We start from the raw sequence: 22,950 nt of genomic DNA, 5'->3' as shown, positions 1-22,950 counted from the left end.
ATATGGAATTTAAATTTCATTAGTCATCTATATAAATTCTACCTTGAGATTACCGTATATAGGCATATGGTCATATTCCAAAATAATATAAAGTAAATGAAAAACAATGCTTTGACATTATTCGTGGAGACCAAATATGCAAACATTGTAATGCTCTTTAACCAAAAGCTCGAAAATACAATGAATACTTTTCTGGTCCTGAAGGGTTGCCTCCAAGATTCAATGATGATACACACGTCACTCATGATAGGTTCTCAAGTAATGCTCTCTTCACTACTGTGACAATGAAGTACACATACCACATAGGTGCTGACTGTCTCAGTGACCACACTTCGCACAGGGGCTTTGGAGCTTCCTGCTCCAGAGATGGCAGGGGACGGAGATGGCATCAGAGCTGGGCACGCTGCGGCCTGGGCGAGGAGTGGCAGTGGTAGGGGCGTAGGGCTCACGTGCACAGGTACAGGGGCTGGGGCTGGCGGTGGGGTTTTGGGTCTATTCAGAGAAGGGGCTGGCTTAGCCTCGGGGGCTGGAACCACTTTGCTGATGACACTGTTAACAAAAGAGAAAAGTAGAAGTCAAAAATCAGATAATTGAATCAAACCACATATTTTAAAAAAATTATCACAAAATAACTTACTTCTTTTAGTAGCAAAATATTTTTTTAGAAGTCCAGAGACAGTTAAAGAACTCAGAGTTCAAGGTCTTTATCAATTTACCTCAACTTGTTTGGACTGATTTTTATCTTCCCAAATTTCTCCTCAATGGCCCGTTATTTAGAACTTCTTTTTGCACTTTATATATGTGCTTTTTCATAGAAATGCACTTTATATATGTGCTTTTTCATAGAAATGCAATAGATGGGTTATCCTTTCCTGTGGCTGAATCATATACCCTGTGTTGGCTTCAGATGAGTCTCCTTCTCTCCTCCAGCAGGCACTGTGCTAAGGCCCACAGGTGTTTTTATATTTTTGTTCTTTGCAATTCTGCCTTTGTAGATATTCAGAAACAATACATACTGTTATTATTTGATGTGCTTTAAGGAGTGTGTGTGTGTATCCTTTATAACCAGTTTTTCCCACTTAGTTTTTTTAATTTTAATTTTTTGCAGGGCTGGGAAATCAAACCCAGGAGTGTTCTACCACTGAGCCATGTTGCCAAACCCTTTTTATATTTTGAGACAAGGCCTTGGCTGAGTTGCCCAGGCTGATCTTGAACTCTTGAGTAGCTGGGATTGCAGGTATGGGCCATCTTGCCCAGTTCCCACTTACTTTGATGTCTCTTGGTTTATCCATGTTGATACACATAGATCTATACAATTTATTCATTTAAATTACTATAGAATATTCCATGGTATGAAAAAGCTGACTTTTTTGTCAACTTTTTAAAGGTAGAACATATCCATTTGTAAGTGTTACATGTTAGCTTGTAATTATGCTTAAGAATTTCCCTAAGTTCTACTTCAAGAAATAAAGGTGCTGGGCCACCAACTGCCACTCCCCACCATCACCAAACTGCTCTCTAAAATGACTGTATCGCTGGGTATGGTGGCGCACACCTGTAATCCCAGCAACTCTGGATCACAAATTTGAAGCTAGTCTCATCAACTCAGCTAGGCCCTAAACAACTTAGTGAGGCTGTGTCTCAAAATAACAAAAATGGGCTGGGGGTGTGTCTAAGTGGTAGAGCACTCTCTAATACCAAACAAAACGACACAAAACAAACTGCCTGTATCAGGGACTGGTGATGCAGCTCAGTGGCAGAGCATCTGCCCAGCATGTGTAAGGCCCTGGGTTTCATCCCCCAGCACCACAAAAACAGTCAAATAAATAAATTAATAAATGAAACAACTGCACTAATGTCTCACTACTGTTTCACACTTAATTTCTGTTATGGTTTAGATGTGGTATTCCCCAAAAGCTTAGCTGTGAGACGATGCAGGTATATTTAGAGGTGAAATGAAGAGGTTATGAGAGCTGTAACTTCATAGTGGATTAAGCCACTGACGTGGATTAACTGGGTGGTAACTGGAGGCAGGCTGGGCATGGCTGGAGTAAGCAGCCCATGGGGGTGTGCCTTAGGGTTTATATTTTGTTCCTGGTGAGTGGAGCTCTTTCTCTGCACCCTGTCATGTCCTGCCTTTCTTCTGCCACACCCTTCTGCCATGATGTTCTGCCTCACCTTGGGCCCAGAGCTAAGAAGTCAGCCAACCATGGACTAAACCTCTGAAACTGAGTCAAAATAGACTTTTCCTCCTCTAAGTTGTTCTTGTCAGTGACAAAAAACTAAAATAACTTGTGAGGCTCTACTTTTTTTACAAAGTAAAAATAAACAGTCACCTCTGAGGGATGTAGTGAGAACCTCAACATAAGTAAAGACTTCAAACGTTAAATTATTCCAATAAGTCCACCATTATTTAAGCAAATAACCAGTTACTGGAGTCGGAGGTGCAGCTCAGTGGTAGAGATGTGCCTGGCATGCTTGATTCTCTGTGTTCGATCCTTAACATACAAATACCACCACCACCAATAAACCCCTCAATTACTGCTGTCTAATTGCTTCCTGCTTATTTCCTCAAGTATGATTACCTTCCTAATTTGGATGGGGCCAAAGACTAAGATAACTTAACAGGTCTGTTTATGCAGGAGACACTTGATAAATGCATAACATAATTAATAGTGAATATTTATTGAGCATTTACTTTGTGCCCAGATTCTCTAAACACTTGAAAGCCAATTCTGGGCTGGGCACTGCACTAAATGTTTTCTTGCCTTACCTCATTTGATACTCATGACAATCAAATGAGGTAAGCTGAGGTATTCTTTGTGCAGATGAGAAACAAAGGCAGAGAAAGTAATTACCTTGTACAAATTTATATAGATTACTGTGTGACACAGCCAGGATTTAGAGTAGGTTGACTTTAGAACCAGGGACCTTAACTACCCTACACTGCCTCTCAGTGCTCACTAATGAGGTTTGCTTTATATACAAGAGAGGAGTTCAAAGTTATTGCTATGCATTTATGTCCAGAGGGGAGGAATTCTCTAAAATTATAAAACGTACTATTTTTGAATGCCGTTTTCCATAATGGTTTAATACACGGTTGCCAGAACCAAAACTAAACAGAAAAGCAAGAACCCACAGAGAGAAGAACAGGTGTTTTTGCCCTGAGAGAATTTTACACATTAGGCAAATCTAATTTTTTTTTCCTTTTTTGTAATAGGGATTGAACTCAGGGGCACTTGACCACTGAGCCACATACACAGCCCTATTATTTTATTTAGAGACAGGGTCTCACTGAGTTTCTTAGTGCCTCACTTTTGCTGAGACTAGCTCTGAACTCTTGATCCTGAGCCGCTGGGATTACAGGCGTGCACCACCACACCTGGCTCTACTTTTTGTTTTGATAAAGAAGATATCAAAGCCCAGGACCTGTGCAAAGTAGAAAGTCTACCAGAACTCCTTACTCATATCAAGGGGTTCCAAAGGACTACAAAAGAAGGTGAAAATGAAATCAGAATCCCATGTACACCTCTGATGTTCTAGGATCTTATATTTAAAGTAATCTAGATTTATAATGCACATAAGCACCAAGCACAAATCATCCTGAGAGGAATTGACTTAAAATATAGGCCTTCTATTATTAATACAGTAAATAGTTAAGAAAAAAAGCAATACATAAATAAAGATAACCAGACACTGAGGATGTGAGGTAATATCAGGCAGAACAAGAAGACATAACAGCCAGTAAAGAGAGACCCATATAAATACCACGGTTACTAGAATTGCCAACTTTAAAATAACTCTGCTTAGTTTTAAAAAAAGGGCAAAGCTTGAAAATATCTGCAGGTGGCAGAAAATCATGATGAGTGACCCAGCAGATTTGAAAAGGCCCACACAGACCTAGGAATGAATAACTTCAGTATCAGATTTAAAACTCGCTTGGTAGATTTAAAGGCAGATTAGAAATAAATACAAAATTATAAGCTGAGTAGTAGGACACAAGAAACTTTTTAGAGTATAACCTGAAGAAGCAAAGAGAATATAACGAAAAGATCTCAATAGTATGTATGATCACATCTCTGGAGGAAAAACAGGCAGAGACAAATGTTAACAAAGAAAATCTAAAACTTTTACAGAACTGATGAAAGATACTAATCTGCAGATTTAAGAAGCTCAACAAACCTCAGGCAAGATAAATAAAACTAAAATCTCTATGAAGGCACAACAAAGTGAAGCCATAAAACATTACAGATGAGAAAAATCTGAAGAGCAGTGAGGTGCCTTCTCAACCAGCAATGATAAAATCTAGAAGACAGCGGAATAAAATCTTCAATGTGTCAAAGAAAAATAAATTTTGTCTTTGAAAATGTATTTTAGAAACAAGGGTGAAAAAAAAAAGACATTCTCAGGCAAACAAAAGCTAAGGATTTGCCACCTGAAGGCCTTTACTAAAAGAAACTCAAAGGAGAAATCCTCAGTATTTTTGACCCTAAATCCCCTTTACATTCTTCAAAATGAAGAAGCTTTAAAAAGGTGTACTGTACTTTTCAATATGTGTCATATTAAAAGTTACACTGAGAAATTTTAAAATATTTATTTTAAAATAAATATTTAATGTTTATTTAATGTTTTAAATAAACATTTAAAATAAATATTCATCTAAAAATAGTAGTGCAGGGGATGTAGTTCACTGGTTAAAGTACCTGCCTAGCATGTGTGAGGCCCTGGTTTCAATCCCCAAGATTGCAACAACAAAAAATGAGACACCTAAAAGTAACAACAATGAACCCGTTACACATTAACAGATGACATCTTATTTTTGTTGTGTGTGAAAATGACTATATTTTCAAAGACAAAAAAATTTGTGAAGACTGGCAATATTGTATATTTTTGCAAACCTCCTTTAGTGCATGCATATGTAAATGGGAAAAGGAATATTTTAAAGGTCTTTTCAGATAATAGTGTAAATTCATCTCTGATACCTCACCAAAATCCAACAAGTGGTAATCTTTTTAAAGTCAGGTGCAATCTGTGCAATTTGAAATCATATGATGAGCTTCTCGTATTCTTTTTTTGAATACTTTTTTAGTTATAGATGGACACAATACCTTTTAGATTTTATGTGGTGCTGGGGATTGAACCAGTGCCTAATGTGTGCTAAGCAAGCGCTCTATCACTGAGCCACAACCCCAGCCCAAGCTTCTCATACTCTGTTACACTAAAATTCATTCATCTGTGCAGCAATTTGAGATGGGGTCTCACAATGTTGTCCAGGCTGGACTTGAATTCCTGGGCTCAAGTGATGCTCCTGCATAGCTGTGATTACAAGCATGAGTCACCATACCCAGTTTTGTCTACCACTCTGGATACATCATTTACTCACAAATAATTTTATAACAACAAAGAGAGATAAAAGGGAGACAACAGGATTGATAGGTCGGAACGACTGATAGGTCAGAACTTAGAAACCTACTTGCAAAGAATTTAGGAATTTACCATTTTAAATCACACACACACACACACATAATTAGTGCATTTCAATGACACAGAATAAAGGCATATTTGTACATGCAAGAATATACTTTCATCATATTCATGTTCATTTCCCATTTTGTTTCAGCTTTAATTTTTGTTAGCTATTTTGTTTGTTGGAGTAAAGACTGAACCTACTGCCTAAAATAACTGATATTCACGTGCTCTAATGACAGCGGTCATCTGCAATTGAGAATCAGCTCAATTATGAGTTGTAAGGTGGTATACAACTAGGGGGAAAAAACCCCTCAAATTACAGTTATCTCAAAAACCATAAATCCAAGAAAGTTTTAAGATTCGGTAAAGAAAACAGTAAGAAGACCCCTAAAAATAAGCAAATGGAGATGTTTTCATCTTGGCGTAGGAAAAGATTATGTAAGCATCTCACTGCAAGCAAAGATCATAAAGGTTTTTCAAACCATAAGTTTCTCAAAAACTGATTTGAATGCACAACTGATTTATATGGCATAAAATATCATAAGCAAAGTTAAAAGGCAAAAGAAAAAATGAAGAAAATTATTTGCAATATACATGATAAACGGTTCAGTTCTTACCCAAGTAAAGAATTCTTTCAAATAAGAAAAAAACTAACACCCAAACATGAGCAAAGGGACAAAAGTAAAACAGAATAAAAAACAAAACCAGCAATAGACAGAAAAATATGGTCTACCTTTATAGTAATCAAAGACATGAATACAACAATAAAAGGTCTTTTTAAAACAAAGATTAAATAAAATGAACAACACTTGGCGCTGTCAAACTGGAGGAACGAGAGGGTGGCTGGAAGGTATTTCTGAATGGTTATAACACCTTACAAATGTGTAAGTCTTAACCAGCAATTCCACTTATAGAAATTTATCTTGAGAAAAATCATTAGATAACTATGCAAAGATAAAGAGTAAACAGTATCATTTGTAATTCAGTTTATTACTGCAAAAAAACAAAACAAAACAAAAAAAAACCTAAAGTGATTGTTATCTAAAATACCCACAAAGAGGGTATTGGTTAAATACTATGTCCAATATTGCATCTTGTTAATTGAAGTGGTGACACTCACACACACACACAAGAACATACATACACGCATGCACACACACATTCACACACGCACATATATGCATGTTAATCCAAAAAAAAGGGTTGTGGATAATATGTATATTAGAATCTAAGTTTTATAAGGAAAAAAAAAAAAAGGAAACAAGAATGAGCATAAAATCCCCAAGTTAAATGAAAGAGCTGCACAATTAGTATACCTAAATTGATGACATTGTCATTAACAGTGATCAAAAACAAAAGGGCAAGGGGAGGTGCAAAGAAAGAATACATATAACAATGCCATTGGTTTTACATAATTAAATTACATTTGAACAGGCTTTAGATCTGGCTATAGGTTGGGTGTGGTCCATTCTAGAAGGTTCATTTGTTCATGTGCTGGGTCCAGGGTGTGTGTGATATGGTAGGTGGTGGAATCTTTAAGATGTGGGGTTTAGTGCAAGGTAATTAACATACATACATATATAGTTCTCACTCAAGTGTGAGTAATAAAAGGAAAAATGGAAGTGGGTGATCAGTGTTGACAATCCACCCTATCCCCTTACAAGGTATTCAACTGGTATTACACAGGCACTAAAATGAGCCATCTTTCCCAACTCTGGTGAAGTTTAAGAGAAAATGCATTAGAGTTTTAACTATTTTGATTTTATTTTCTCAGTGATTTGTGATAATTGAACATAATTTTAAAGGCAATATTTTTATTATTTTTTTATCAGCATTATAGAAAAATATTAACACTACCACATAATATAGTTTCTCATCCCTGGTGAGGAAAACTATCAACATTTAACCTAATCTGACCATTGTAAAAATAATTTTGGATTCCAACTGGCCACCTCCATTGCCACTTCTTATTGTTTCATATTTGTATACAGTTGTTTTGCTTCTTTAAGTTTCTCCCTGAAGTATCACTTTTTCCCTGCTATTTAATTGCATAGCAAATCTCCTCCAGAGCTTTCTGTTGAATGTACAGTGACTCATGGAGAAAAGCAATACCGCCCACAGCTGTGTCCCACAATGGCGCCATGCTGCTAACATTACATCTTTTGGAGGATTTGGTCACAGTACCCTAACTGCTATAAACACTGGGGTTATTCATACCGGTGTGCACAAGGAGGGACTTCAGGCAGGATTTCTTTACCTGTTTCCCCACCACAAAACAGTGAAATAAATAGAATGGGTCATGAGCTGCTTGGCCTGTAATGCAAACTCACAGCTTGACAAGTCAATAAAGAGCCAATCCTGGCCTCCCCAGCCCCCAAAAGCCTCCAAGGTTAGAGGCAAACACAATTTGGATATGTTCTGCACAGGGAGTTTAATGATCCTCATTATTCAGCTATTGTGTGCAAACACTATGAAACGAGTAATCTAAATTATCAAAGTCCAAATAACTGGCTACTAAACTGCACACGAAGTTCAAAAGCTCCCTCACAATGGCTTACTTATCCCTAAAAGTGAAGAGCCATTTTTAAATGTTAACAAAATGATACTATAGGTAAAAACTGTGGTAATCACTTCCATGAATTTTACATAATCCCCTGAAAAGGGAAAAAGAGGAAAACTACACTGATTAAAAACAAAAAAGTTCCTTACATCATAGCTTACTTTTCTAAGACCTATTTTTTTTTTTTTTTTTTTTCTGGTGTGTGTGTGTGTGGTGCTGGGGATTGAACCCAGGGCTTTGGGGATGCAAGGCAAGCACTCTACTAACTGAGATATATCCCCATCCCTAAGATCTAATATTTTAATCACACTCTGATATACCATCTGCCTTTAGATTCCCATGATGTATTTTAAACTAACCCCTTCTCACAACAAATGGAAGGAAGAAAAAAAAAAATCACTGAGATTTCACAAGTCGTATTACTATACAACCTCATGGTTGGTCAGTCTTCATCTAAGTCCCAGAAATACCAAGCACCCAAGTGCGCGAGTCGGCCTCTGGCCTTCGCACACTCAGACTGAAGGGAGGGACAGGATACTGTGAAGACCACTCCGTGCGATCTCCAGGACTAGGCCACGGAATGCGCGGCAGCTTCAACCTTGCTCCCTTTCGTACCACCTGCTCTGGGGGGGCCAAAGCTGGCCTCATGAAGGAGTCTACGTGCCTTTTGCTCCCAGGCCTGTGTGGGTGGAGCAGATCCTCCGGCCCTGCGGAGGCCTTCTGATGACTGCAGTCCCAGCCAGCAACTGGACCAGGAGTGGAGCCAGAACCACTCAGCCCCCGGAAGAAACGAGGAAGTGACACATGTTGCTTTCAATTGCTAAGTTTCGGGATCATTTTTTTATATGGAAATTGAAAACTAATATGTCAAGTATTCACTTTCTCTAACTTAGGTATATAAATAAATATTCAAAATTTGGGAGAAATTATATTTTAGAGTATCAGTACTTAAGATGCCAAACTGTAACACAGTCATTTCCATATTTCACATTGATCAAATATACAAAGACAATTATGAGAATCAGTTTTATGTTGATTCTTCACATCAATCATTATTCTTCATTCTTCTTGATCCTCACAGCTCAAATTTTAACATTCATATAATTATAACGCAACTATAAATGGATTTAATTCCTCAACTCATGGTTTGCCTCTTGAATATTTACATCATCTCATAAAATGGATATTTTATCTTGTCATAGCCCAAGTACACATCAAGTAGCAAACATTTTATCTTTTAATGCAGGCATGACCTATTTGAAAAATGAAACAAATTGCATGAAGTAATTAGAGAAAAACAGTCATTATAGAATATTCATTTCCAAGGGAGAGGCCTGAATTATTTTACTATTGTCAAATATTCAAAATCTGTAAAATATCTTAAAAGGGCATTAATATTCAGACAAGCAATGAATAAGGCCCATTTCCTCATAATTGCAAAGATACATAGATGGATATGATAATAGTTAAAATAAAAGAAACTGAAATGGTAATCTATAAGGTAAGGAATGTATTAGGTACAGGGAGAGATGAAAGTCAGACTTTTTTGGATGTATCTTGTCATAGGTTTCAACTTTGAAGTCAGGTAAATGATTTATATATTCAGAAAATTAAATTTTTAGAAATTGCCTTTGAATTGAAAATAAACAGAAATGAATAAACCTCAAAGTATATCCATCATGCTGAAAAAAAAAAAAAAAAACATTTCAGGTGACTTTAGGAGGAAAGTATTTTGTTCACACATCCAAAGCAGAATTTATTTTAAGGTCAAACTCTGAAAAGAAAATCGTAATCTAACTTCATTCACTATTCCTGTTAATAGTAGTAATAATGGTATTAATACACTCAGACTAGTTTATATAGTTCCTATAAAATAAGCAAAAAATAATTATGATAATGTTGGTAACACTCAAGATTTCTTTAAAGAAGCAGAACGACATTTAAAAAAGTAACAATAATGTTACATTTGAACTGGAAATAACATAAAGTCATCATTTTTTTTTTCTTTTCAAATATACCGATTTTGTAGACCTATGCCTTATAAAAGCTTATAAGTAATAGTATTCCAGTAGCAATGGGAACCTATAGTACCAGATTGTGATTCCTAAAATACATTTCCCAGTACATGGAATCAATTTTCCTGGAAGGAATGGCTAGTTCCAGGTCTACGGAAATATACTAAAAGACAAACTTTTGGATTGGGCTCATTGGTAGAGCACTTGCCGTCCATGCACAAGGCCCTGGGTTCAACCTCTAGTACGACTAAGTAAATAAATAAATAAACTTAAAGTATTTTATAACAGGAAGTAAGAAAGCTTTCAAACACAAAAGGGGCTATGCCAAAATCCAATAAACATGAAGGAGCTACCATTGGTTAAGACGAGACAATTAGAACATGAAAAAAATAAAGGAGGAAGGAAGAGGGAGAGAGGGAGACGAGGGAAGAGGGGAAAGGAGAGAGAAACCCTCACTAAAACCCAGTGATCACTTGATCATCACTAGAGGTAAAGATGGTACCAACTCCATCAACTCCTGTCTCTGAAGAATGGCAAATAAAAAGAATTAAACATTTATCCTGCCTCTCCTGGCTGAGCTATATTTCAGAGTAACCCAAACTTCCTAGTTGGTGAAGAAAAGGACACCTTTATTGCAGGATTTTGTCTAATAAGTGTGAGAGGAATAACTGGATAAAAAAGGCTACCATTTCCCTAATCACATGACTGACAGAGCATTGCTTAAGGGTATGATACACAGATATTATGTGCTACCGAGGTGACATAGGAAGAAAAAGCATCAAAATAAGCTTGTGAAAAGAGAAACGTGAACTTAAATCTAACCAAGTCTTTAGAGCTAAATGCCCCTTGCAGGGATAGAATAATAATTTAAATTCCATCATAAGGAAGTAAAAGGCCAGGGATAGAATAATAATTTAAATTCCATCATAAGGAAGTAAATGGCCAGACATGGTGGCACAAGCCTGTAATCCCCCAGTGACTTGGGAGGCTGAGGCAGGAGGATCACAAATTCAAAACCAGTCTCAGCAACTTAGTGAGGTCCTAAGCAACTTAACGAGAGAATGTCTCAGAATGAAAAGGGCTGGGGATATGGTTCAGTGGTTAAGTGCTCCTGGATTAAATCTCCAGTACAACAAACAAACAAACAAACAAACAAACAAAAAGGAAGTAAACAGACAAATCCAGAAAATTAGACACTGTACTATATAAATTATCTGGTTTCCTTAGAAAGTCAACTGGAAAGCAAAAAGGAGGAAGAGGAAGGAGTGTAGAATAGAAATAATAGCTCTAGGTCAAAAGTACTTAAGAGGTGTTAAATCTGGTTTGGGTCCTGATTCAAACCAACCAACCATCAAAACAAGTTTTGAAAAAAAAAAAAAAAAAAAAAAAAAGAATTTTTGAGACCAAAATCTAAATATGTATTAGACAACAGCAAGGAAAATATCCATATATTTCATGATAATAACATTGATCACATAAGAAAACAGCATTTTATTTATTTATTTTTTTTGTGGTACCAGGGGTTGAATCCAGAGGTACTTTACCATTGAGCTACATCCCCACCCTTTCTCTAATTTTATTTTATTTTATTTTTGCAGTGGTGGGGATTGAACCCAGGGCCTTGTGCTTGGGAGGCAAGCACTCTACCAACTATATCCCCAGCCCTCTAATTTTATTTTTAAACAGGGTATCCTAAGTTGGCCTCAAACTTGAGATCTTCCTGCATCCTGAATCACTGGGACTTACAGGTGTTTGCAACTGAATCAGGAGAAAACAGTCATATTATAATTTGTTATTATTATTTTGTGGTACTTGAGATTGAACCCAGGTATGCTCTACCACAGAACCAATCCTCAATCCTTTCATTCTGAAACAGGGTCTTGCTAAATTGCCAAGTCTGGCCTTGAACTCGCCATTCTCCTGCTTCTGCCTACAGAGTAGCTGGGTACAGGCCTGTGCTGCTGTGCCCAGCAACAGGCATGTGTTTAGAGCTTCATACTGAAGTGTACAGAGGTGGAATGACATCAGGCCTGGGTTTGCTTGGAAATGTTCTGTCACAAAAAAGAAGAAAAAGATCAAGCAAGTGTGACAAAAGTTTAAAAACTGTTAAATCAATTCAGATGATGAGCATATTAAAATGTATCATTTTAGTCTCTCATGTTTAAAAATGTTCACTTAAAATGTTGTTTTTTAAAAAGTTGGCAATATGCATACGATCAAGAATGATTTAGGATCATAAAATATAATAAAGCTACAGTGTATATGTACTACTGTATCAATAGAATACTATGGGAACTGCTTAGAGTGAAAGGTTATTAATGTGATTAGTTATTTGAGTTAATACATCCTTGTTTTTATTTTTCCTCTATGATTTTCTCCTTTCAACATATTATTTGCCCTGTAGGACTCTACTCAAATTCTACTTTCTCCACATTTCCCCAACACTTCCTACCTGGAAGTAATCACTTGAACTTGTATGTGAGTTTAGATTACCTCTTCTAGCCTTTTACACTTTCTACCTTCTATTGTGACATTTACTTTATGTACCTGAGAATGGACATCTGATTCAAATTTTTCATATTCAAGTCTATCTCCTCTGATAGAGTTTGTATATGTACATAATAAAATTAATATTTGTTAAATGCAGATAACTTTTAAAAAATATAAACCCTAGCAGTGTTGTGTGTGCAGGCACTTTGAGGACCCTTTTCAATGGGATTCCAGCATCTTGGGAGGCTCAGACAGGAGGATTTCCAGTTCAAAGCCAGCCTCAGCAATGGCCAGGCGCTAAGCAACTCAGTGAGGCTGTGTCTCTAAATAAAATACAAAATAGGGCTGGGGATGTGGCTCCATGGTCAAGTGCCCCTGAGTTCAATCCCCAGTACCAAACAAAACAAAACAACCCTCCCAATCTCAGGGGTCAGAATTTCCAAAAGATGTTATGAAAGCTTTTGCTTCTGTGCAGTTAATAAGAGGCTATTAGGAAAAGTAAAGACAAATGAAACTTAACATTCAACATGGATGAAACTTTACTTTCAACAGTCCCTGAGCCTACTGTCTACAGAGGAGGATGAGTAGTACTTAGTAAAAGATGATTTTATGTAAAAACATTTTAAAGTTTTAAGTTAACCATAAAAACACACCTTTTTCTATGTTTTTTAAAGAATCAAATAACATTTCAAGTTATTTGAAAACATTAAAAGCAATAAGATGATACTCAGTGAACTTGAAAAGTGAACAAGATTGTGATTAAGATTTGTATCTCACTGGAGAGTTATAAAATTCAGTCATCAAAAAGTCATGCTTGGAAAAATCCAACATTAGCACTTCAAAATATATTAAAATTTAAAAATAGCTGGTTTTCATAAAAAATCACCATGTTTTACATGAATTCTAATCTTCCTTTGTTACAGCAAGGAAAAAACACGTGTAAATATTTATGCCATGTAAGATACACACACACACACACATTTGTGTGGCTAAAACAAGTATAAATGACTATATGTGATATGTGTACATGTGTGTGTGTATACCCATGTCTATGTCATACTCTTGACCTTGCAGAGTCATTCTCCTCTTAGACCATCTCTTTAATATTATATCTTTGATAATAACAAATGATCTTTCAAAATGAGGATGAAGAGGATTTTCACAATTGGTTAATCATTTTAACAATGGGGCTGGGGAAATAGCTCAGTTGGTAGAGTGCTTGCCTTGTAAGCACACTGGGTTCAATCCCCAGCACCACAAAAAAAGAAAAAAAAAAATTCACAAACACAAAGAATATTTATTTAAAAAGTGTCCAAGACTGGGTGTGGTGGCACATGCCTGTCATCCCAGAGACTTAGGAAGGTGAGAAGGAGGATCGAAAATTCGAGGCCAGCCTCAGCGAATTAGTGAGGCCCTGTTCCAAAATAAAAAAAATAAAAAGGGCTAGGGATGTACCTCAGTGGTAAAGCACCCCTGGGTTCAATCCCCAATATTAATCAATCAATAAATTAATTAATTAAATTAATTAAATAAAAGTGCAGAAGTTCTTAAAAAGTGCAGTTTGAAGAAAAAAAACTATGTATATATACACATTTATAAATATATATATGATATACATACATATAAAATAGGGTTTCTAAAATTTTCTCTAAGGCAAGAAAAGACTTGAAATTACACTACTGATTTTAGATCACAGATGATTCAAGATCATCCTAAAGGAAAGACAGGAAAAAAAAGAAAAAGAAAAGTTCACTGCAGCGCTTAAACACCCAAAGGTCTGACTAAAGGATTCAGCTGTGAGTTTTAAAGAGCTGCTTTAGATTTTGATCCTCTCACTTCCTCAGTTTTTCCTAGTTTCCTCTAACGTCAAAGATGACCTGGAAGGGCAAAGAAAAGCTTCAGACTTAGCCAGAGGGTCAGTCAGGAGAGGATGGAAGCTGGCTGCACTGTTTCCTTTTGTGGGACCCTGGCTGAGGTGGTGCCAGCAAAGGAGCTCAGAATGGGACTCTCTCGAGCCCCTTCTGAGGCTCGTCTTCCTCTGCCCTCCCACTCCTGCCTGCACCAGCCATGTGGGCCCTGCCATGGCAAAGAACTCGAACTGACTGGTGATCTTTGAAATGTTTTAATTTGTCTGTTTATCATAAGGAGCACAAATAAGCAGAATAGCCAAATGCCAGAGAATCTGAAAATGTATTCACTATTTATAAGCTCTTTCTTCTTCTAATTTCTTTAAAATTAAATAATGACAACACTTTAAAGCATAAGTATTGACTGACAGATGTATGCATGCATATAGAAAAATAGTTCATGCTAGAAAATGCAGGAAAAAAGCAGCAAAGCAGCAGAGGAATTCAAAGTCTATGTGGTCAGCATTCTTTGAAAGTGGTCTAAATTTATAAGGCAAATGTGAATTTCCCTGCATTTACTGTAAGCCAAATAAATAAAACAATGGAAACAATGAAAAGTAGCAAAACATTCTGCCTTACTCATTTGGTTTTGAATGGTCTGATGAGCAGAAAAACAGAATACAGCCATTTACTGCTTATAATTGTGATTTGTCCACTCTGTTCATCTTAGTTCCAAACAAATTAGCCTAATAGCATTAATTACTCTTAGTGCTCCTCTGTGTTTTAGCAGAATTCATGTGTTCCTATATGGATTATTCAGTATTTCTCAATTGAGGCATAATGTACATTAGAGCTATCTTCACAAACAGGTTAACGTTCAACATTATCCAAAACTTTCCTTATGGTTAAAAATAAAAACTACAATTCCTTTAAAAGAATTGGTCAATTATATGGTCAATTATAATATGGTCAATTATAACTGAACCAATTAGAAAAAAATTTTTCTAATGGGAATTTTGAGGTTCTAATTATAATAAAGTTTAAAAAATACTATGCTTAAGTTGCATCACATTTATAAAAACAAAATCAGATAAGTATACTGTATTACAGACAGTTGATGCATATATACGAGGAACATTATTTTTCGAACTTTGAATCATGGAACAGTACTAGTTACTGTCCTATTTTTCTCAGTTAATATTACCTACACCTAGAACAAAAAGGTTTTGTTTCAAATGCTGCGGTATTGTAAAAGAAATGCTGAATATTATGACTCCTCGCATGGTAAGTATTATTGGTATCCTACCAGGATCAGAAACTAGGATGTTGACCTTTTAAAGACACACATATAATATGTAGTAATGCAACACAAATTTTATAGTTTCTACAAGTAAGTCTTAATTTAGTATTTATAACATACAGGGAAACTTTAAAATTTTCCTTCAAAAAGTTTGTTAATATTACCAACAAAATTTATATAAATTGAAAATTCAAACTAAACAATATAAATTTGACTCAGCAACTTCATAGTGCCTAATGCCATATTTCACACTTGACAGGAAATTTAAAAAGGCAAAAATTTTGTGGAATCACAAATAAATGATGCTAACAGATGGTTCATAGTACCATGAAAAAAGTAAATATATATTTAATTTAATGGCTTTTAATATTTAGCATACCAGAAGATCTAAACAAAACAGAATAAAAACCTTACAAATTATATCTCTTCACTATAGAATGGGCATCTGCTGTGCTGGCCTATTTCTATGCAGCACCCATTTGCCCTTCTTCCTCCAGCCCTCCCTGCTCCTCCTTTCAGTCCATTTGGTTGGGATAGGCAATACTCTGCCCCTAGTTCCAAGTCAGACACATGAACCAGGTCAATTAGAGCATCAGACTCCATGACTACAGTGATTGTTTGGGGCTGGACACATGATATTAGCTGGGTCACTGAGAGGCTGCACTGGGACTTCTGAGCCTATTTCTACTGAGTTGAAATACTGGTGGATAATGCTTGAAACTGCAATAGGTACCACTTGGGCAAAGCTAAGCTCGATGCTCAATGACATATTCTACAAAATGTCTAAAAAAACTATATAGTAACAAATACGTAAGCAACAAAGACAATTCTGACCTTTAAAAATTTTTTTCTAGACAATTGTTTTACTGTGCTATTCATCTAAAAATACTTTTTGGCTGGGGATATGGCTTAGTGGTAAGTGCTTGCCTAGCATGAATGAGGCTCTGAGTTTGATTTCCAGCACTGCAAAGTGCAAAAACAACAACACAACCCCCAAACAAAACCAATAAATAAACTTTTAAGTGTGGAGCACAAACAGTAAAGCATTCTAGAGACCCGGGGTTCAATCTTTCTCCCTCTCTCATACACGCAAGCGCGCGCGCGCGCTCACACACACACGAACTTACATAGATAACAAGTTTTCAAAAAGAAGAGTACTATCTAAAGTACCAAAGAAAAAAGCTAACTTGACAACCTTGATCCAACAGTGGTAACAACATCAAATATATTGGCCTTCAAAACATAAATTCACCATATTTACCATGTCCCCTTCCCAGATTAATTTGATACATGAATTCTAAAGTACAGATATTATTGCAAAGAAAGTAATTATCTGTAGCATTATGTTTTACATAAGTAATGCACTCAGTGAAGAAAAATCCACTCAAGATGGTGACAGAGCCAAGGACCTATGTAATCTGGTAATAACCTAAGCAATAATATGAACTATTCTTAAACAAAAGTGCCCAACAAAGAAGGATGGATTTTCTATAAAATGAACTCACACACCTATGAGGCAGAATGGATCTAGCTTTTCATATAAAATTATTAATAGCTGCTCAGAGTCTTACAGCAGTTCAGAATTATCAGATTTAATCAATTCTTCCCACATATAGGATAAAACAGAAATTGGTACCGAGAAGTAGGGTCATTGTTGTGATTAGCCTGACCATGTGGTTCAGAAGCTTTTTGAGTTTTTTGGACTTGGTGGTAGGTATTTTGAGATGCTTTGCACTGAAAGCTGGAAATGCCTTAGATTGTTGTAAGTGGAACTTAGTGGCTGATTCTGGTGGGAGCTCAGAAGACCAGAATGCCAAATGGACCATGACAGTGAAGACAGGGCTCAAGAGAGTTCAGAGAAGGAGGACTCTATTGAAATTTGGAGTAGAGGTCATTCGGATTATGTTCTGGCTAAGAAGTTGTCTACATTTTGCCCATGTCCTGAGACTTTCTGTGAAACTCATTTTAAAAGTGATGAACTTCTTAATCAGGTGGTGACATGGATATAGCTGATGGTTTTAATTGAATTTAATGTGATAATCAGTAGAAAGCAGAGCAGAAAATTTTGAAAAACGTGGACTTGAAAGGTGGGAATAAAACTGGGGCTAAGGAAGTTGCAACTATTAAAGACATCTGCTGCTAGAGAAATGCTAAAGACTTTGCCTAGAGACAATAAGAAAGATGGCTTGAGGGCATCTCAGGAGCTGGCAAGAGCACACCCATCTCAGGCTCAAGGGAGTAAAAATAAATTCTCTTGGGAAGAGACCAGTGGGGGATCCATCTTGCACAAGGGGGCCTAGGAAGTTTTTTGAATGTGGTCAGCCACCTGGGCACTCAGAGGCTGCTGCAGCAAGGGTCCCTGAAGGCTTGACGACTACTGGAGATGGTGGCAGACCTTGGTGTCAACCATGCGGTGCTAGTTCCGTAGGAATGCAGGATGCTGGAGTTAGGGGGTCATGGAGTTTTCCACCAAGATTTCAGAGGAAGGACTTGGAAGCTAAGCAAAGTGCAGTAGGGTCGGAGTCCCTGGGGGCACTCCATAAGAAGGCAAGGGGTGGAGATTTGAGGAGGAAGCTGAAGCTGCAGAGGATACCCCCAAGATTAAGAAATGCCAGTAATGTGGGATATCGTCCCAGCAAAGCTGCAAGAATTGAGCAGAGTCAAGCCAAGAGAAAGGCCACATGGGCTGCAACCAACAAGGTCACGGGGCAGAGGCTCCAGATGTCGAATAAGAACTACAGGACTTGTTTGCCTAGCTGGATTTCGGTCTTGCTTTGGTCCCATCCCTTCTTTCTATGCTCCTAACTTTGTGAATGGGAATGTTTACTCTGTACCATTATATATTGGATACTTGTAAATTGTTTTTAATTTTATGGGCACTCACAATGCGAGATTGCCTTCAGCCTCAGAGAGGACTTAGGACTTAAACTTTGAGCAATATTGGAACTGTTGACGACCATAGGGACTCATGGGAATGGATTAAATGTATTTTGCATAGTCAGATGAGTGTGAGCTTTTGGGGGCCAGGCGCCCAGGCGGAATGTTACGGTTTGGATGTGAGGTGTCCCACAAAAGTTCACATGTGAGACAATGCAAGAAGGTTTGGAGGAGAAATGATTGGGTTATAGCTTTAACCGAATCAATTAATCCCTTATGGGATTAACTGAGTGGTAACTAGAGGCAGGTGGGGTGTGGCTAGAGGAAGTGGCTCATTGGGAGTGTGGCTATGGGGTGTATATATTGTATCAGCAGAGTGGAGACTCTAGCTCTACTTTCCTGATCACCACGTAAGCGGACTCACTCCACCACATTCTTTGGACATGTTTCGCCTTACCTCGAGCCCTGAGCAATGGAGCCTGCTGTCCTGTGGATCTAAAACCATGAGCCCTCAAATAAACTTTTCCTTCCCTACAGCTGTTCTGGTCAGGTCCTTTAGTCACAGCAGCAAAAAAACTGACTAAAACATAGGTCATTTAATTCTCACTTTCTGCTGATGGGAATTTTTTTTATTAGAGTTTTATAGTTATATATGGTATTTGGGTTCATCCCAACAAACTCATACATGCAAGGACATCGATTTCAGTTCACGATCCCCCGTTTCCTTCCTGTCCTCCCTTCCTACTCCCCTTCTCCTTCCTCTACTCTAATAGACTTTCTTTCGCTTATCTATTGATTTATATTTGATTGGTTCTTTATGCTACCCTATACTTCCTTCTTCCTTTCCTTTATTTTACTCTAGTTTCCACATATGAAAGAAAACATTTGACCTTTTTGGTTTTCTGAATCTGGCTTATTTCACTTAGCATGATACTCTCCATTTCCATCCACTTACCAGCAAATGCCATAATTTCATTCCTTTTTTATGACAGAGTAGAACACCATGATATACATATACCACAATTTCTTAATCCATTCATCTATGACAGGCATCTGGGTCGAGCTGATGATTCAGCTGTTGTGAACTGTGCCGCTATGAACACTGAGGTAGCCGTATCACTATACTACGCCGATTTTAGACCTTTTTGGAAAATACTAAAGATAGAGTTGGGCACATGGTGGTTCCAATCCCTAGTTTTTTGAGGAATCCCACATTGCTTTCCAGAGTGGCTAAACTTATCTTCAATCTCTTGGTGGGAATTTTAATAGATAAAGCCTTTTGGATAATAATTTGGTATAATAAGAATTTAAAATGTCTTTGACCTAGCAACATTTGAATAAGCAAGATCCATATGAGGATGTTCTTTATTTGTTATGGCAAAATCTGGAAGAACTCATGTGTCTCCAAATTGGGGACTGAAAGGATAAATAAATTATGATACGACAGTAAAATGAAATACCATGTCATAGAGACATGGGAAAATGTCCATGAGCAATATATTGTTAGTGGGGAACTAGACAAGTTGTAGAATACTGTGTGAAAGAGAATTCCAATTTGCTGTTCCAAAAATTATTGAAATGCACACTTAACAGTCAGCAGTGATTATCTTGGGGAAAGGGTGTATTTTGTAGGGAAAACCTTTGTTTTTTAAGCAATATATTTCCAAATAGTTAATTATTTTTCCCTAAAAATGACTGTGCCATTATTTTTGTAATCAGGAAAAAACAAAAAAACTTAAAAACAAAGTCAAGTACTTCCACATTTAGTAGCATTTGTTTGAAATGTTTTTAAAATGTCCCTTTGTTTTCTATACCTGATTTTACCAAAGGACACAAAAGAATACAGGTAAGTTTTTTTACAAAAGTGTCTTTAAAGTAAATATTCATAGTCAGCATTAAGAGAAGAAAAATAAATAACATTTCTTGAAGGTCTATTATATTCTAATCAGGATTTTCAGTGTTTTGCTTTCCTTTTGTACAATCCTCACTTATTAAAATCCTAGCTACCACAGGGTATGCTAATGCATGCCTATAGCCCCAGTTACTTAGGAGGCTGAGGCAGGAAAGTCTAAGTTCCAGGCCAGCCTTGAGTGAGACCCCGTTATCTAGGGAAAACAACAACGACCACATAACAACAACAAAAAATCCTAGCTACATGTAGCCTCCCAGACCCTCCTCCCCTGTCCCCAGCTAAAACCATCTTTGCTTGGGATGAGGTACAGATTCCCAAGCATAAGGCTACGGTCATCTGTACTCCTAGACCATTTGGTCTAGACAAGGAGTGACTTCAAGGACAAGGACAGGGTCTTTTCTCATTCCTCAGTTTTGTTCAGTTTGGGAAATTTTGGGGCTAGAAAGATATTTGTATCTTATTTTTCTAGGATGGTCCAGTCTGGTACTACAACATAAAACCTCCAATCCTATTAGTTAGATAGCCTTCGCCTCTTTCAAGATTCCCTCTAAAGTCTACCATGGCTTGAAAATGTAGCACTGGTCTTATCAGCAACATGAAAGAAGCATCAGAAGAACCAGCTTGGAAGACATAATAGTGTGTGCAATTTTGAAAATGATATATGTAAAGTGCCATTGGTTAACCTGAGCAAAACTTTCTAGACAGTAACTGGGCAGGTAAGTATGAATTATGGGGGAAAATCTGAGCTGGAAATAAAGATTTGGGAAGAAAGAACAGAATTAGTAGGCCAGAGGCAAGAAAGGAAAAAAGGTAAAGAAAAAGAAGCCTATGAAAGAAAAATAAAAAGGGATGGTAGGAGAAGGAGAGATTCAGAAGAGTGTAGACTCAAGAACAAAATGTTTCAGAAAGGGCGCAGGGAAGCAGGATCCAATACAGCAGAAAGGATCAATATTATAGTAAGCTCTGCAGCTGGTCTCTGCATTTCAGAATTGGGATGTATTTAATGATCTTAATAAAAGAAAAGTTTCTGGGGCAGAGAACAGAATGCAACATGCTTTCAAAACTGGAAGAAGGTGCATCTAAATATTTAGTTTTGAGAAGCCAGAAATAATAAGTTATATAGCTTCTTTCTCATGTAGAGGGAAGGTTTGGTGAAGGTGAGAAGGATTAGGGTGGAAGAATATAAGGCTGAAGGAAAAATCTGAGAAAAAGGAAGAAGAGGAAAATACAGAGGAAAGGAGATAACAGAGAAGGAAGTTCCACAGCAGGCACAAAAGGTGGAATGAAAGAGGCTAAAAAGAGGTTGGATTTAGAATCAAGGAGAGTGATGCAGAGCCTGTGGGATAAGCTTTGAGAGCACATGCAGCTCCAGGACTCCTAAGACAATGCAAACAGCCCTGGAGAATGTGGCTACTCATTCCAGGTGTTGAGACCCTGGCCGTGATGGCTGCCAAAATTCTAAATCAGAGATGTCCTGCTGTGACATGAGTAACCGCATTTTAAGCCACAGAGGTGGAGCAGTAGAAGACGAAACACTACCACGCGTCTAGTCCTTCGGTGAGTATCTGAACCTACCAGAGGCCCATAAAGTGACAGCAAAGAAGAGAACATGGAGAATTTAAATTTTCTTTGTTGTTGTAAGAATAAGAGAGTCTAAGAGTTTCCTCAGTAGGCACATGTCCTTTTTAAATGCCAGAAGTGTGAGTAGTTTGATCTTTAGGGGAAATTATAATCAGATAGTGTCCCAAAGGTCACTATGATCCAGTTAAATTATCTCTGCCTGTCACAGGTTAAAGAACATTTAAATTCTGGAAGTTCACATCAGCTTTTTCCAGATAACAAATCTTAAGTACCTTCCTATATTCACTCAATTAGTGATCTTGGGCCTTGATAACACTGCAGAGAGAAACTTTCCAACTATCATTCAAATCATATCTAAAAAGGTGGTCATAAATATTTTAAAACCTAAGTGAACTAATAAGACCTAGACCCATTAAGGATAAGATCTTTTACAACAAATTAAATAAAACAATTTATTGAAGTCTGGACTCAAGATAAGCTAGATTTACAAGCTGACCTTTTATTCATTTAAAGAACAAAATTAGCTCTAATTGCATTAGAATGGAATCCAGTAAATTTTCCCAAGTCTTCTAATGTGGCATCCATGTAAGAACTGCTGTAATTGTTTACAAGTAAGATGGAAATGCTTTGATATAATCTTTCCACTTGTTTTACTGTGTCGTAAAAGCATTTTCCAAAACCTAAAGCTAGTTTTTCTGACAATTCTAGTTTTTCCTCTTAAACGTACTACATATTTGGTGTAAATGAACAAATTACAATGTGTTATGGGAAAAATTAAATTTAGACATTATAATTCTAAATCAGTAAAAATAAAGACATGATTAAGGAAATCAGGAACTCCTTGTTTGGGAAAATCAGAATTCTGGCTGAAGACACAAAGAAGAAAAATTTAACTATCT

At 37.0% G+C, this 22,950-nt stretch overlaps 1 protein-coding gene across 1 annotated transcript in view; it reads right to left on the bottom strand.

Annotated features, from left to right (window-relative positions):
* The window catches only part of TAF3 (TATA-box binding protein associated factor 3), a 170,066-nt gene that overhangs the window by 6,268 nt on the left and 140,848 nt on the right, over nt 1-22,950 (bottom strand). The window contains exon 5 of the mRNA XM_079106994.1: nt 300-549. Within this exon, the coding sequence (XP_078963120.1) occupies nt 300-549 (250 nt within the window). The remainder of the gene's footprint in view (nt 1-299; nt 550-22,950) is intronic.

This window comes from Sciurus vulgaris, assembly GCF_902686455.1.
Source record: "Sciurus vulgaris genome assembly, chromosome: 12".
Lineage (NCBI taxonomy): Eukaryota > Metazoa > Chordata > Mammalia > Rodentia > Sciuridae > Sciurus > Sciurus vulgaris.
The sequence above is the reverse complement of the archived record's forward strand: the minus strand, read 5'-3'. Positions and strand labels throughout refer to the sequence as shown.